The following is a 16,216-nucleotide window of genomic DNA, read 5'->3' as shown; positions in this document are numbered from 1 at the left end:
TTACAAAATCCCTCCGACTGGGAGTTTAACCACAGTGTTGAACTCCTCCGAGTTAACAAACCTACAGGTCGTCCTAACCTGCCCCTCGTCGCCGACGAGCACGCCGGTGGTCCCGAGCTTGGCCATCGCCTTGCGGAACTTCCGCTGCCACCTCGCCGGATTGTCCACCATGCGTCCGATTATAGTGCTCGCCCTCCGATCGTCCATCATCTCCTGATCCGACGCGAGCAGTCCCCTCCCGGTCTGCAACCCGATGTAGTAGGACGTGTCGAGCGTCAGCGATGAGTTCTGGTCGAAGTCGACTTTTGGGCCCAGGGCCGAGTCGTCATTGGGTGGTGGCGGGCCGCAGGTTTTCTTCAGCTGCGAGGCCAAGGTGTAGTCCAGCCGCGTGTCTTGGGGTTCTTCCGGTGTGAAGTTGTAGAGCCGGTTGGAGAAGGAGAGGCAGTGGGCGCCGCCGATGGAGTGGGCGCCGGAGAGGATGACCATCTCGCTGTGGGAGAGGTTCTTCTCGGAGAAGAGAGCGGTGAGCTGCTCCACGGTGGAGTAGGGCAGGGGAACGTTCGAAATGACGTCGGCGGCGCGGGAGACGGTGCCGTCGCGGCGGCCAGAGGGGACCCGGTAGGAGCGGAGGCCGGAGAGGACGACGGCCTCGCGGGCGGCGAAGGTGAGGATATCGGCGCATGAGACCGTCGCGGGGCACCGCGACTCTAGGACGGCCTTCGCCTGGTCGATGACGTCTGCGCCGCGGAGGGTGAGGCCGTTCGCCAACGAGGCCTTCTCCACGGGCTCGCCGGTTGGCGTGACGTCGAGCAGGATTGATGCATCGCAACCCTAAGAAGGAAGAAATGCATGCATGAAATATATTATTCTATTCTTACGTTTACCTCAAAAGCTTTTAAGTTCCCATTCACTTAATGAATAATTCTTTTTTATTCTGGACTCTAGTATACTAAACACTCATCTAGTTAATTTACTCTTGATATATATCATATCAATCTATTTTATATCACATCAAAAGATATTTATTATAATTTTCATTTACTCTGTATCAAGTTAAAAATAATTGTTACACTCTTACTTCAAAATTATAAGTGATCATAAAAATTATAATAACAAATAGAAATTGCAATTCATTTTTCAACTATATTCCATGTAGAAACTAGGCCTAAGCTTTTATGACAGTAAGTGAGGATAAAACTATAACATATAAAAAGATGATGAATATTAATTAAGCTATATGCTCAATTACAAACTTGCCATGTAGATGTAGGGCATCTTACTTATCGATTATATATTGTATCAGCAATATAATGCTAACCCTAACATATAGCTCAACAAGAAACTAATAACATTAACATCATGTTTGAATGAATTAAAAAAAAAAGTCAGAAGAGAGAGAAAATAATTTCAATTAGTGTTAATAAATCTTTTTTGCTATAAACAAATTGCAAATATGACCAACTACTATTATACTATTTTATATTTTTATAAGAGTAATTATGTCATTTTACACTCTTGCAACTTGGTGTCATGTAAGCTTAAAAGACAAGAAGATAAGTTAAAAATCAAGCATACTCTTTCATCCAAACATAGGTAAGTGCATAGAGATGAGGATGACTCACGTGGACGAAACAGTCGTGGAAATGGAGGCGGAGGAGGCCGGCGGCGATGGTCGGATCCATCTTGTATTGCATTGTGACTATTTGACGCACAACATCTTCGGCACTGGGGCAGGTGGAGTCATAAAACCCCACCCGGAGGCCCGACGTTTGCCGGCCAACCACCGAAGAATTTGAAGAATACTGAGCTAAAATGAGGGAGAAGATACCAACAAGCACCTTATAGTAGTAGTTCATGGCGACAGCAAAGATTAGCCTCTTCCGAAGAAGCTGAGAAGAAATTAAGCAAACTGATGTTGTTGGGAGATGAAAGATTTATACAAAGATTGGTTAGTTTTGCCTTCGGCCTTGTTGTATTTAATGGTGCTAAGAATTAGGAAGGTTTTTTTGTTCTTTTGAGGTCAGTCTATTGGTCATAAGAGAAAGAATTGGTCAATAGATCGTTTGCAACCTCCCGAGCATGAATGGATGTTGTTAAATGTATAGAAGAGAGAAGAGGGTTTTTCTTTTATTCTTTTTTAACCAAAGTTGGTACCTTATTTATTCAAATAGCTCACCGTTCAAACTTCATAACAAAAGGAAGTTATTCCTTGATATATATTTGTTTGTTAATTGGATAAATATGAGAGGTTTATCACATTACTATAGGATAATCTTGAGAAACTACTAAATTTAGATTTAGATGAAATAAATATGAATCAAATCTTCTATCTTCAGTTTCCTCACATGTTCTCAAATCTGCGTGTAATTCTCGTAGATAGATAAGACGATGACAAAATTATTGGTTTGTATATAATTGTAATGCTTTACATCTTATAATAAAAGATTGAGGAATTTGGTATTTTCTGTTGAGCCTTTTGTTCACTGTTGATGTGTCCAAAAAGAGCTTTCTAGACAATTAGTTTGATAGCGAGATCATTTGGATAAAGAAGTTAGTCAAAAATTTGATAAAAACTCTTAATCATTAATAATATTTTAAAATATATTAAATTTGAGGACCCTAAACATTTCTCCTTTTTTTTTAGGTGGAAACTTAATGTTATCTAAATTAAACCGATGTTATTGAAATTGAAGCATAGAAATACTCGTATAACATCAAATTTTTTTAACCATTAGAGCACTATCTAGGAATAAAAACGGGTCAAATTAATTCCAACTCAACCTATTATCCAACTGAATCTTACTCGACCGAATATAGATATGAATATGGGTAGAATGAAAAAAATGGTTATGGATATGTCATATGCTTATGGGTTATTTATTTCAAATATGGATAGTGGTTATCCATTTACCTGCATACTACACTTAGTAAATAATAAACCCTACTCGGCTATCAGACCTTTTAAACCATCTCGTAATAATTCCCTCTTCACTCTCTGACTCTCCCTCGCTCGCTCTTCACCAGCCACCATGAAAGATGAGGATTCACTCTGGTTAATTCTCTCTCCTCACTCTATCTGACCTCTTCAGTCTTTACTCATAAGATATCGTCTCTGTCTAATCGTTAACTTAACTTATTTATATGGTAACTGATCCTTAAAAAAAATTAACGACGGTATGCTTGAGATATTAAAAATAAAATATAGGAGTCAAATAATAAATATTTATATAGAGTATTTTTGGTAAATTTAACGTGATATCATAGCAAGGTTTAATGTTTTCGAGTACTGAAGGATATGCGGTGGGCTCTGGAGAGGAGGACATCTCCGTCGTGAGAACCTTTGCAGCAGAGAAGGCATAGCAGCATGTCAACATCATCGGTGAGCAGCGGAGGGACGGAATGTTAGGAAGTCCATGGCAAATTTTGGAGGCGTCGATGATGTTGAAGTTGTTCAGGTTCATGGTCAGCATGGTACCTTGACATCCAGCTTTCTCTATAACATCTCATTCAATCAAAGCCACCTTTCCTCTCCACCCCCACCCCGCCCACTTCTTCCTCTCCTCTCTTCTCTTCTCTCCTCTCCTCTCCATCGTCACCGTAGGGAGAATGGTGATGCAAGAGAGCAGAAAAGAAATGGCGATGCAATGGAGAGGAGAATGGTAGTGGTGGAATGGAAAAGGAAAGGAACAGAGAGAGGATTTTGAAGTAGGTAAACGAAGAAAGTTCGATGAGAGGTAGAGAGGAGATGGTTTTGAATGGATGAGAGGTGGGAGAAAAAGAAAGACGAGAGAGATGGAGGAGAGCTTTAAATGAGGTGGCAAATGACAGGAGAAAAACCTAATAATTTATAAATAATTTGAAAGAGCTACTAATTTTAAAATTTAATATTAAAAAAATACTAAATCTAAAAAAGAGTCATACACTGTACAAGAACCCACTACAGCTAATTCTTTCTCGTGCATGAGAACAATGAAAGTATTCTTTCATTGAATTTGTCCCCAAAGCACACAACAACAGAAAGCTTCATAGCGAGATAGAATAAACCTTTTGAGTTTTATACATGGAACAAAAGAGATTTGAACTTGCAATATACCACAGTGCAGAAACGGCGGCGAAAAGTAATAACTACTGATGCGAAGTTCCCTTCAGGATAACACATTAGAAGAAAACAGAGCTCTGGGCTCTGCAATCTGCTTCGGCAATTGTTATCGCTGTGATCAGAGTATATAAAACCGATATTAACAGCATAAATGGGGAGCAAAGACAGTTCAAGCGGATCAGAGTTGCATGATAAATAAAGCAGCAGTCATCATGTTTTCCCTTTGCTATGTAAAATGTAAAAATCTAATGCTGATTTGTTGATCTCTATTCAGATGAATGATGAGATGCACCTACTTAACCAGTAACAATAATAATAATAAAAATAACAATAATGACAGCATCAATAATATAGATGCTGACAATTTTGGTCTCAAGCATATTCGAGATCTAAAAAGCCCAAATCCTTGTCACTTATAAGCATGACTGACCTTAAATAAGAGGTGTTCTCAAGGTTGTTGTATGTACAATTCTTGCTTAGCTATGATGAAACATCCAATGGCAGTTCCTGGTTCCAGGATGAACTGCTCATGAAAAGTACCTATTCGCTTACTAGCAATATCAAGTGAAAGATCTTCAAAATTGGGCATGCCTTCAGCTTGCATCCCATCTCCACATATAAGAAAGTGAGTCCCAACAATAAAGGATCCTGACGCGCGAATTGCAACCCCACCATGCCCATGGGGACGACACTGAAGCTTTTCAACAACATGTACAAGTTTCTCAGAAGACCGATCACCCGCTAACTTTCTTCTTATATCTGATAATTTTGCAAATATATCATTCTGCCCAACATAGAGTTTCCCTGAGAAGCTAATAGAACAAATATCATATTAAAAGATAATACTTGGAAAGAGCTCTAGATTGCATCTTTCTCCAGATAAAAAAATTCAAACAACCCATGTTTAAAATGATTTCTACATCTCCTAACAAAGAAGAAAAATAGAATGCAGAATTTCACATGTTCAGGAATCGTTGATCCAGATAATCAGTTATATACTTATAGTGATTTTCAACACACACACACACAAATAGCTAGATTTCCATTTTACCTCTGGTTCTAAACTAGACAAGAACGAAGGAATGTAAGTTTCAGAATAAAAGAAATTCATCTATCAGAGGCGTAATTAGAACTGAAAAGAAAGTCTTAATATTATATAACTACTGCATATCTCCAATATTCATCGTCACCATTAGGGCAACAGGTAATAAAAAATAATGGAATTACACCATTCATGAATCATAACTAGATTAACATAGCTGATCCAACAGTGATGGATCTCAAGAAAATGCTTCTTTGCAAGTCAAGCTTGACATTAGAATTTAGAAGCATGCATTTCTTCTTTTTTATCCTTTTACTGGTGGTTTGCAGAATATGGTTACTCTGCTATAAGTACACAGGATTCTTCATAATTTGAATACCTAACTGTAATTAAAAAATTCAATTCCAGTCTTTTGCATAGATAACATCTCCATTCACTCAAATAAAATAAAAATTAAAGCACCAGTACCTGAAAGTAGAACCTTCAGAATAAAATGTCCTTATATGATGCCAAAGCCCGTCAGAACCATCAAAAAGCAAGTAGTAGTGTACAGTAAGCATCTGCTTAGCAAAACAAATGCATGCATCAACCATTGGTACTAGTAACACAATCTTGAAAGTTCTTCTTTTGGTTATAACTTATAACATACTATGCAAAATACTTATTATCCATATACAGAAATCGACAGGCATAGCATCAAATAGATGAGCCGGCCTGGCATCTTCAGTGCATGATCCAGAATCTTCTGATAGTATTCAACATGGCATTATCATCCACACATTTAGTTCTATGTTATTAACCGAAGAAAGAAAATCAACAATGACAACATTCAAGGGGCTTACATCTGCTGTATCCTTTAATCTCTTCGTCAGATCAACAATGCTGTTAACATACGCTGTCAAGTCTACATTGTCATTCTCATACTTTGTGATGAATGGGTGAGACAAAAGCTGCAATATGTACAGTATTAAGAAAATCAAGTACAATGATCATGTAAAATTGCAAAACTATGATAAATAAATTATGATAAATCTATATGCGATACCACAGCTCCTAAGAACCTAATTAAAAAAAGTCTAACATATTTAAATTGGAAAGAGCAAATTAAATTTGTTTCTTTTGCTTTCATTAGAGTAACAGATCGCATCTTGCAGAAGTGCCACTTTGATATTAGATTATGCTTTGGTAGATTTCCAACTGAGCAACATGGAGCTAGGAAATTACTAAAAAAGTCCATTAAAAACTTAAAACCAGACAAGAAACAGATTGCAGATTCCAGAAAGAAAGATGAACAGAGGGAAAAACAACAGTTTGCTGGCTTTCAGGTATGCAACTGGATCAGTTAAGGATGGGTAAGCAGCCCCACCAAATTTAAGCTCATTGCCTCTTTTTCTATTTACAGTCCAACCCTAGCAAAACACCTACTAAGTACTAACAAGACTAACAGGGTTTTAGATTTTAAAGTTGAATTACAAAATTACATCAATTTAACACCCATCATGACCAGCTTGTCACCAGCTGGAAACCCATAAGGCCATAACCAACCAGAGACATTTTAGGCTTCATTAGAAATATCACTTTTTTTTTTTTTTTTGACAAAACCAATTATAGGCCTAATGAGATAGAACAAAATTAGTGCTATTATACACAGGATCTGACCAAAGATACAACATCATGAAGTTTTCACTTTACAGTAATTACTGCAACCAAGTGTACAGACAACAGAAGTGCCTAACCCACAATGCTTAATTCACTCTACATTTAACCAAAGGCACTAGCTCAGCAAGAAGACTACTCAAATTTCTAAGACAAAAGAAGAGAAAACACCCAGCAAATGGAAACTTATTGCAAATCAATACAAAGTAAACAACTTCAATTTCTATTACCTGGTCAGCTGTTGGCCTTGCACCAGGATCTTTCTGCAAGCAAGCATCAACAAATGAGCAGAATTCCAACGAAAATTTGTCTTTTGGAGGTGTTGGTGATACATCGTACAATATCTGTTAGCACAAATAAGAGGAACCAAAAAGGTGTTAATTTAGCGAAAAGGAAATGTGTAAAATGATACTGAGGAAGGATGACCTCACAATACACTAGTAATACTGCAACTATTTCTATGATAGTCCTTAAGAGTAATGAGCAGATAATTCAATCCTGAAAGTAGAGCTGAACTTTTTTCACTTTTTGTGAGAATACTGTCTTCCTTTCTGAAGCTTTGCTCAGAGATAATCTTGAGACCATTATATTCATTATCAACAGAATCATCATTAGCAAATTACTCCAAGGGGAAAGTGATGCAGATGACTTAAGCATACTAAGTTCATGATTCAACATATTCCAAAAGATAATCAGAAAAACAGAAGAGCAGCAAGCTGGACATGGATAGAATTAACCTGATTGGGTTGATTTTTTTTTTTTAATGAGAGAAGCGGAACTTAATTATCTCCAAATTAAACTAGTGTTGTTAGGATTTAAATCCAGAAATACTCATACAACATGAGCCCCTTTAACAATCTAAGAACAATACCATTTTGATTGGGTTGATTATGCGCAAGCTAATCAAGCAAACTTCTCACATAATTTGTTTTAAGTTGCAGTTTAGAACCACTTTATCCTAAAGCAAGGGAGAACTGAGATAGAATTTCCTAAACCTCAATTGAGTAAAATCTTCATCAGCCACTAAATTGTAATTATGAACTATTGAAGCTAAGGTAGGAGCTCTAGATATCATTAATTGATTTACTTCTGGTTTCTAAACATTCCAAAATTCTATGGTCATGTTATGTCACAGATCTTCAAGAAAGAGTCTACATGAAAAACACCCCATCCAAATCCTACCTGAATATGGCACCATCTTGTGCATCATTAGAGTATTAAAGCCCTAATACATGGGATTATTTTAACTCAACTCCCAATAAATAAATAAATGACTAAAGAACTACATGTATACATCATGATTGGGGTCGACCAATACTACCATCCAATCAAGCAAGTGCTTATAAGTTATAACAAATAACAACACGTTAACCAATCCCCGTAACAAATAAGAATTACAATAGCAAATAACAATGTTTTGGTATTAATAGAGCAACACCCTAATATATTGTGAACAACTACATGAAATCTTTTTTCTAAGCTCCATCTTACTAATGTCCATCGGAGCAGGATTGTCATTTCTTTTCCACTCTTTTCCAAGTTAACCTTTGTCTTTTATCAGCCATTGGGGTGCATTCCACCTTGTTACTTGTTAGAACATGAAATATAAAAATACTATTATCTGATAGCTTAAGCTTTTAAAATAATCGTTGAATTAACATGGTATCAAAGCAAATGCCCTGAATTCAAATGCTGCTAAACTCATATACTATTAAAATCTAAAAGTCTCTAGCTATTAAAGTTAAGTTAACTTCTTGGACTTATAATGTCTCAAGCTCAAAAGTAAGGAAAAATATTAGAATCTAGAATTAGGTTAATTATATTTTGACTGCCTCAACTATCATTTTATATCACTTTCACCCCCTTAAGAAAAATAGTGAATACATACACTCCGTAAATTATCTAATTGTATCACTAAACCCCTCCATTAAAAATTCTGTTTAAAAAATATTAAAAAATAGATAACTAATTAGATGAACAAAAGTATCCTTACTATTTTCTCTCTCTAGTTATAAGTAGATTTTGAAGTAATTAGAGAATACCGGTTTAAAATTTAAGAATAATTTCATTTAGACCCCCTGAATACTTTTCACATATACTCCCTGAACTTTTTTGTTAGTCACATACACCTTGTGAACTAAAAAATATATCCATATATTACCTTAAACAAAAATAAAGGTAATTACATAGACCCCTAAACCAAAAACATTTTTAGTTCAGGGAGTGTGCGGGGTGAAGAAAAAGTTCAGAGACTGTATATAAAAAGCAGTAATAATTGGAATTATCACTAAAATGTAATATTTGGAGAAATTGCTATAGAGACCATTAAAAGAGAAGATAAAAGGATATAAAAGGAAATCAAGGGTATTGTTGTTTATTTATTAAGTTAGTAGAAAATTTTAAATTATTTCTATCAAAATTTCTAACAGTTTATTAACGAAGAGGGCTTGGTAATACAATTAGATAATTTAAAAGGTGTAGGTGTCTACATTTTTTTTTTTTTTGAGGAGGTGAATGTGATACAGAGTGATATTTAAGGGGATCAAAATATAATTAACCCTATAAAATATAAAAATCACTATTCTCCAAGGCATCGTTTAATTAAGAAATAAAATTAATTTTAGAATAAGTATTCCTCTTTGTTATTCCTAAAATAAAGACTTTATTTTAAAAATAAGTATTCTTATGTTTATTTGTATTCTAGAGTAAAAGTGTAATAATTACTTTTGATATGATACAAAGTGAAGAAAAATATAAAAAATATATGTTTTATTTTTTATGAAATTACCATGAAAACTCTTTAATTTGATATAAAGTAAGTTGATGGAATAAATATCAAAGGTAATTTAGTAAGTGAGTTAGTGTGTGATATAAGAGGTAATTTTTTATGAATAGTGTTTATATTTTAAAATGAGATTATTATGATATTTAGCTGTTATTCTGGAATAAGCAGTTGTATTCCAAAATAAATAAAAAAATTATTCCTGAAGTGAATGAGGGCTAACAACTTAAGCGGTTAAAGTAATTGGTGAGTTAACACACATAAGCAATAACACTTCCTTCAGAAGAAATCATGTAAGGGCTTCACGATAAGGATTTACAAATCTGAGCACAGGTACGCATTGCAATAATCTCAGCACAATTATATAGTCGAGATCTCTAAATTTGTAATCACCAAGCATGAAATGGGTCTCCAATAGCCTAATCATTGATAGGTAATTCATATGATTCTAAATCTAATATTCATTAATAGCCTTTCTTAAAGAAAAGTCCTCAATAATACAATATATCTGCCCATTGTTCTAAATGGTCATAGTAGCTACAATAGCAGCAGTAGTTTCGATTTGTGACCCTCCTGTGATGCGTTTTAACCACCTCAAAATAGTGCTTATAGTGGCTGTCATCTTGAACTAGAATCAAACTATCGCTCAGGTTTACCAGAATATGGAGGGTTGTTGCCATTATAATTAGCAGATAGTGGGCTCGGCACTCCTGGTCCTTCGATATGTTGATTTTTCTTGCCATATGATCTCTGGATGACAATACTTTTGTACATGTACAGTATATCTTTTTTATTTTATTAGCATCTTTTGCTTATGCTATTCAGACAAGCAAGTATATCAGTAAAGGTCCTAAAGGAGCAGCAAAAATAAGTATCATGGATGATATAAATGCAATTGTAAATCTTACTCAAAAAGGCCTATGAGTAATAGTTTACGACTGGTACCAGATATACGATATAGATGATCAGACCATTAAAAACACAATTTATCCCCCTTTTGCCACTCCAAAAATTAAAAGGTTTTAGTTTTTAGCTATACTTTTTCTGCATGAATCAAAACACAGATGTTCAAAACCTCATGCATGGTAGAAGAAACAATAAAGAAATTACCATCTCACCTGCAGCATTAGATTGGCAGGCCCTTCATTTGCTGTGTATGGAAATCTCCCAGTACCACATTCCAAAATGGTTAAACCAAGGCTCCAAATATCAGCAGGGTAAGAGTAGCTCTCATTTCGAATTCTCTCAGGTGACATGTAAATGACAGTGCCAACAAAAGTAGCACACTGGCAAATGATTTATATGGTTTATTAAAGTTGTATACTTTCTTAATCTTTATGTCTAAGAAAATCTGTTGCACAAGTTGCAAATGAGTTCGCAATAATATACTGACCTATGCAAATGAAACAAGCTTACTTTTGTTTAAATTGTATAAATGACATACCATAGCCATTGAATTCTCTAAACCTGCGCTTACGCCGAAGTCAGTGATCTTTGGCTCCCCCTTCAGATTTACAAGCAAATTTGCTGGCTTTATATCTCTATGCACTAGATGCCTTACCCCATGCAAGTAGCGTAGTCCCTTGAAAATTAAATGTCATGATCACTCACCGAGTATTGCTTTTCCACCTGAAGTCAAACTGTAGACAACAATAGAAAGTGATAGAAACTTACTTCCAACAATTTCTTGACTAAATGTGAAAGAATTGGCTCTGGTATGAACTTCTTCACTCTAAGAACATCTGCCAAGGAACCTCCATCCATGTATTCAAGAGCGATACTTATTTGTCCTGAGTCAGGAGCATAAAATGCCCCGTGGAATTCAACTAAACCAGGATAACAAGATGCCTCACATAACGTCCTTATCTCATTAAGAAGCTGCTGCCTTTTGTCCTTTTGAGTCAAAAAAAACTAGGTGTAAATGTGATGATGCAGTCTTTAATGCTAGTAACCATCCACAAATATGGAAGACTGAAGAAATTCTTTGGAAGAAAATTTGGAAGTTTGGAACATCTAAGTTCCACAAAATATTTAATGGACAGTGAATATTAGCATCCAAACATTAGTGAGAAGGCAGAAAATCACTCGATTCCAATGTATCCTGTATGATTGAAATATATATAAGCTATTTTATTTAAGAAATGTTTGTTTCGAGTCCCCTACTATGAGGCACAAAGGGTAGCAAAGAGTCATATGATGATATTATGACAATCTCCATTTTCACATGGAGGCACAAATAAATTCTAGCTTAAGTTTTTCTTTTCCTTTTCTGCAAAGCACATGAGATATCATTTTTTGTTTCCGACTCACTTAACAAGAAGAAAGGAAGTGAGGATCTAAACCTTCTCAAATACATTTATCTTCTTTAGGGCCAAAACTCGATGAATGGGTATGTAAATAGCTCTTTGAACAACACTGCTTGCTCCACAACCTATGGCATCAAAAATATGCATATCATTAGAGGCACAACGATATGTCTTTTCATTATTATCCGGCTCATCTGCTATCCCAGTTGAGCTTTTTTGGAAGCCAAGCTCATTAATATTGTACACCCCATACGATCTGCTTAATAAGTTCAAAGTTCCACCATCCGATACCTTCATAAAAGCAGAAGTTAGAAGAAGAAAAAATTGTATCACTAGAAGATTCCACCTGATTAAAGAGAAGGCAATAAGGAGTAATTAAAAGCTACAAAACAATCATGGACAGCAAAGCATCCAAAGGATGAGGTATAACAAACGATGGATCAGGAGCAGCTGACTAAGTAAGTCAACTAGACATTGAGATTTGAAAAGGCTCAATGGGATGATCGAGTAGCTTTTCGCAACTTTTAGAATAAAATATAAAAACCACCATTCTTTAATAATTTAAGTTTTTAGGGAAAAGGTCGCGAGTTTAAATCTTATAAGATCTATCTGTCATTTAAGATATAAAACATCCACTTATTTAAATAAGTTTACTTCTTAGACCCATGAAGATGTCTCAGCCCAAAAGCGAGAGGAAGCGTTAGAAGTAAAATATAAAAATCACTAATTTCTATTAGCTTATTTTTGAACTAATTAGTGAGTTATATACAATCAACTGGCAGCCTTACATTCAAACTTTTAAGAAGTAGAATTGAACTCTCTGGAAAAAATAAAGCTATGCATAGGAGGAGCTTGTATCTTATCCATAGATGGTTAGTTTATCATGTTCTATTGATCATATTTCCATCTCAGATCCAAAAAGGAAAAGCTTCAGTGATACGATTCCAGAAAGCATTTCACAAATTGAAGGAAAAACAGCACACAAACCAAAACCAAAAGTGTTTCAACTTTTCAGTTTTTACAACTTCCAACAGTACTAAACAGTTAGGTGCAGTACAGAAACTTATAAAATGAAATTTAATGGTTGAACCCTATTGATTCAGGCGATAAATTGTTGATTGCCAAGAGGAAGTTCATATGGGAGTCCCCAGAAAAAGAAAAAGTACCAAATTATTAAAGGGAAAAAAAAAAAAACAATGTTCTAACCATATAAAAGAAACAAATTTTAGAATGTCGCTGCTGAATATCTACTCATCCAAGAATGGGTACATCTAATATTTGCTCCAACTGCAGTTTCTTCTGTTGGTAAGAGTGCTAGGACTGATATAAGCATGTGTCCCTATCTTTCCCTTATTTGTTTACTACATAGACTGGCCATCTTTATAAGAACCTTTTGTCTCTCTTCTCCTCTTCCTTACATTTCCATTTCTCTTCTCTCCTTCCCCACAGTAGGGTGGATTAAGACTACTCTTTTCCCCTTTATCCATTAACCTCCCACAAGTCAATTGGGCATCTTCCCTCCTTCCTCCCCACAGTTCCAGTAGTCATTTCACTTCCATTTTCCTTTCTTTTTCCCTTTGATGAACTACTGCTTTCAACAAAGGTTTTACATGTATTGTTTTACCTTGGTTCTACAAGCTAAAACTTAATTCTCTCCTCGTCCTCAGGTAACACAATTTACTCTAAAGGCTGATCTTTCAGAGAATTTATTCATTAATAAAGAGAGGTTGTTTACATCTGATTCCTACTGCAATAAAATCTGTTTTTAAGAAAAATTTATTTGTATAAAAAAGATCAAAGTTCTATTACTTGGAACCAAGTTGTATAGTCAGTTCTATATATCTCATTGACTAGCAGAGAGGAAATGTATAATGCTGTAAACATATTTTCTGAAAACAGAATTTATTACAATCTAGAGTTGGCCCTCATCTTCTAATCTATCAGACCTTCACCCCCTCAATCTCTAATCTTTCTCCTTTTTTTGCTGCTTTTCCTTCTTTCTCCTATTTATGATGATTCTTGTCCATTTCCTCAATCTTCCTCTCTTGTCAACTGTTAATTTCTCATATTAAAAACTCTAGATCTCCTATTGAGATTCAATCACGCTCCATGGGCCATATTCAATTTCTCCTTCATCAATTCAATGATTATTACCAATTTTGACACAATATTGGTAGCACTTCAAGAACTTGTCACTGAGATTTCAAGTTTCATTCAAAAGCATTAACAATTCCTAAGGGTTTCTTTACCCTGCGCGACCTCTCTAATGAACTAAAGTCTCACTACCCATCTCTCCATATCAATGACCCCATGTTTATAGTCAAATATTATAAAATTTACCTACTGAGGAAGAAAAAACAGAAACAACATTGTAGGTGTGACTATTCTTTCATCAAAAGTTCGCAAAAATATTTAGCTTAATGCTACTCCATCTTCTTCTCAGTTCCAAATAAGGCATTAAATATTTTTCACATTGTTTTACCATGTATGAATCAGATGGATCCAGTGGCATTCCATTGATGAGCCCATTTTCCGCATCAAATAAGGGCTGCAATTTCTTTTTTAGCTCCTCAAGCCCAGCCATAAGGACATTATCTATCTAATATAAGTTCAAATCCGAGAGCAGCATCTCAATGACCCTGCAAGAAGAGATTTGATACACAGATTACAGAACATAAATCTTTGTCACTTACTATTTAAATAAATGCAATATTCAAGTCTGAATTAATGGAGACTACTGAAGGTACAGTTCAGTGACATCATGAAAACAAATGAAAATTTAAAGCAAGGATGATTTGGTTCTATTATCTTCTCTCAGAAGTTTATTATTTCTCTAGACATCAAAAATACCAAATTGATCTATTTTCCCAACATCAGAAACAAAATATTTACTTAAGCAAATTGAGATATGACGCCACTATGTCCAGAAGGGAACAAAAGTAATAGGGTAATAAGGAAAAGACTGAAAATTTAACCAACATGGATAAAGAGGTTGCTTGTTTAGCTGTCGCCTATATAGTTCCAAAATAATGGAACAAACATAAAAAAAAGTTGAAATTTTACATGGATCAACTACGTCAATACTTTAATCAACATGTCAAATTAATTGCATATTCGCTTACGGATGGATCATCTTTCTCGATATATCTTTCGATTGGAAACTAAAGCTGCTTATATTTGGCAATCATGGTAGCACCAAGGTTCCGATTATCGATGTCGAGATCGGTCTTATCAGCAGTATCAGCTGTTTTGGTATATAGGACTATTTTTAAATTATATATAATCTTAACAATTGTTGTAATATGCAGGAAAAATCTAGAAAGTTCAGAAAAAAAATGATAGAAAAAATAAGAAAAATCACCCGTCCCCCTATATCTCTCTAGTCTCTCCCTCTCTCTCTCTCTCTCATTCTCGGCTACAGTAGCAGATAAGATAGGGTTGCGACAGCAGCGAGGAGAAATGGAGAGAGAAGAGGAGGAGTGAAGGGGAGGAGAGGGAGGGAAGAGAAAGGGATAGAGAGGCAGAGAGAGATTAAGAAAAGGAAAAAAAAAAAGCCCTAACGAAAAGAGAGAGAGACTCTACACTTCACCGGAGAACTAAACGCCGGAGGCCTCTCCCGCCGGAAAATTACTTGCCGTCGTCGGATCGAGAGGGAGAAGCATCGGGAGAGAGAGAGAGACGGGTGGATTTTGTCGTGAGAGAGGAGAGAAACTTAACTTATTGGGTATCGGGTCTAGGTGGGATCCGACCCATTAATACTAAGTCTCCAGACTTCCAGCTAGGGGTGAAAACGGGTCGGATTAAGTCCGACCCGACCCGCTATCCGATCCGGATCAGATCGGATACGGATAGGAAAATCCTATCCGATCCGGATTCGGATACGGATAGCTATTTCCAAAAATATCCGGATCCGAATCCTGATATGGATAAAAAAAATCCGGATCCGGATACGGATATGGATAAAAAAAATCCGGATCCGGATACGGATACGGGTTTAGTTGATTTTATCGGATACGGATTCGGATAACGGATATCCGTTTACCCGCTTAATAAATACTTAACTAAAGTTACTAAACCCTACCTGTATCTCTCATCTACTCACCATCTCCCCGACTCCCCCAAATCTCCATCGACCTCACTGCTACCCGCGGCGCCGCCCTCACTGCTAGCCCTCACTGCTAGCCCTCACAGCCTCACCGGCTCACCCATTTCCACCGCCTCCCTCCTCCGGCCCTTCCTCGTCGACCTTGGCTCTCCTCCACCGGCCCTCCCTCGTCGACCTCGGCTCTCCTCCACCGGCCTCACTCCACGGGTCCTCGATCCCGTCGCCT

General features: G+C 36.2%; 2 protein-coding genes across 4 annotated transcripts; both read right to left on the bottom strand.

The window, feature by feature from the left end:
- On the bottom strand, window positions 1-1,904 carry LOC140764493 (peroxidase 5-like). Its single transcript, XM_073103080.1, has 2 exons — window positions 1,623-1,904; window positions 1-831 (listed from the first exon to the last, which is right to left on the bottom strand). Exons 1-2 carry the CDS (start codon window positions 1,854-1,856, stop codon window positions 1-3), a joined length of 1,065 nt encoding a protein of 354 aa, XP_072959181.1. The 5' UTR covers window positions 1,857-1,904.
- Window positions 1,905-4,395: 2,491 nt separating this feature from the next.
- Window positions 4,396-15,602, bottom strand: LOC140764902 (mitogen-activated protein kinase kinase 3). 3 transcript variants are annotated; one of them, XM_073103739.1, is made up of 10 exons: window positions 15,468-15,602; window positions 14,368-14,524; window positions 11,922-12,176; window positions 11,254-11,472; window positions 11,024-11,161; window positions 10,698-10,865; window positions 7,028-7,141; window positions 5,984-6,091; window positions 5,610-5,701; window positions 4,396-4,911 (listed from the first exon to the last, which is right to left on the bottom strand). In XM_073103739.1, exons 2-10 carry the CDS (start codon window positions 14,467-14,469, stop codon window positions 4,548-4,550), a joined length of 1,560 nt encoding a protein of 519 aa, XP_072959840.1. In that variant the 5' UTR covers window positions 14,470-14,524; window positions 15,468-15,602; the 3' UTR covers window positions 4,396-4,547. The 3 variants fall into 3 exon arrangements, with proteins under 3 accessions (XP_072959840.1, XP_072959841.1, XP_072959842.1); XM_073103740.1 differs by having other exon boundaries at window positions 15,475-15,600; XM_073103741.1 differs by lacking the exon at window positions 11,922-12,176.
- Window positions 15,603-16,216: the final 614 nt, after the last annotated feature.

The sequence above is a fragment of the Typha angustifolia genome, chromosome 8 (genome assembly GCF_048772165.1).
Source record: "Typha angustifolia cultivar Huaian chromosome 8, ASM4877216v1, whole genome shotgun sequence".
Classification (NCBI taxonomy): domain Eukaryota; kingdom Viridiplantae; phylum Streptophyta; class Magnoliopsida; order Poales; family Typhaceae; genus Typha; species Typha angustifolia.
The sequence above is the reverse complement of the archived record's forward strand: the minus strand, read 5'-3'. Positions and strand labels throughout refer to the sequence as shown.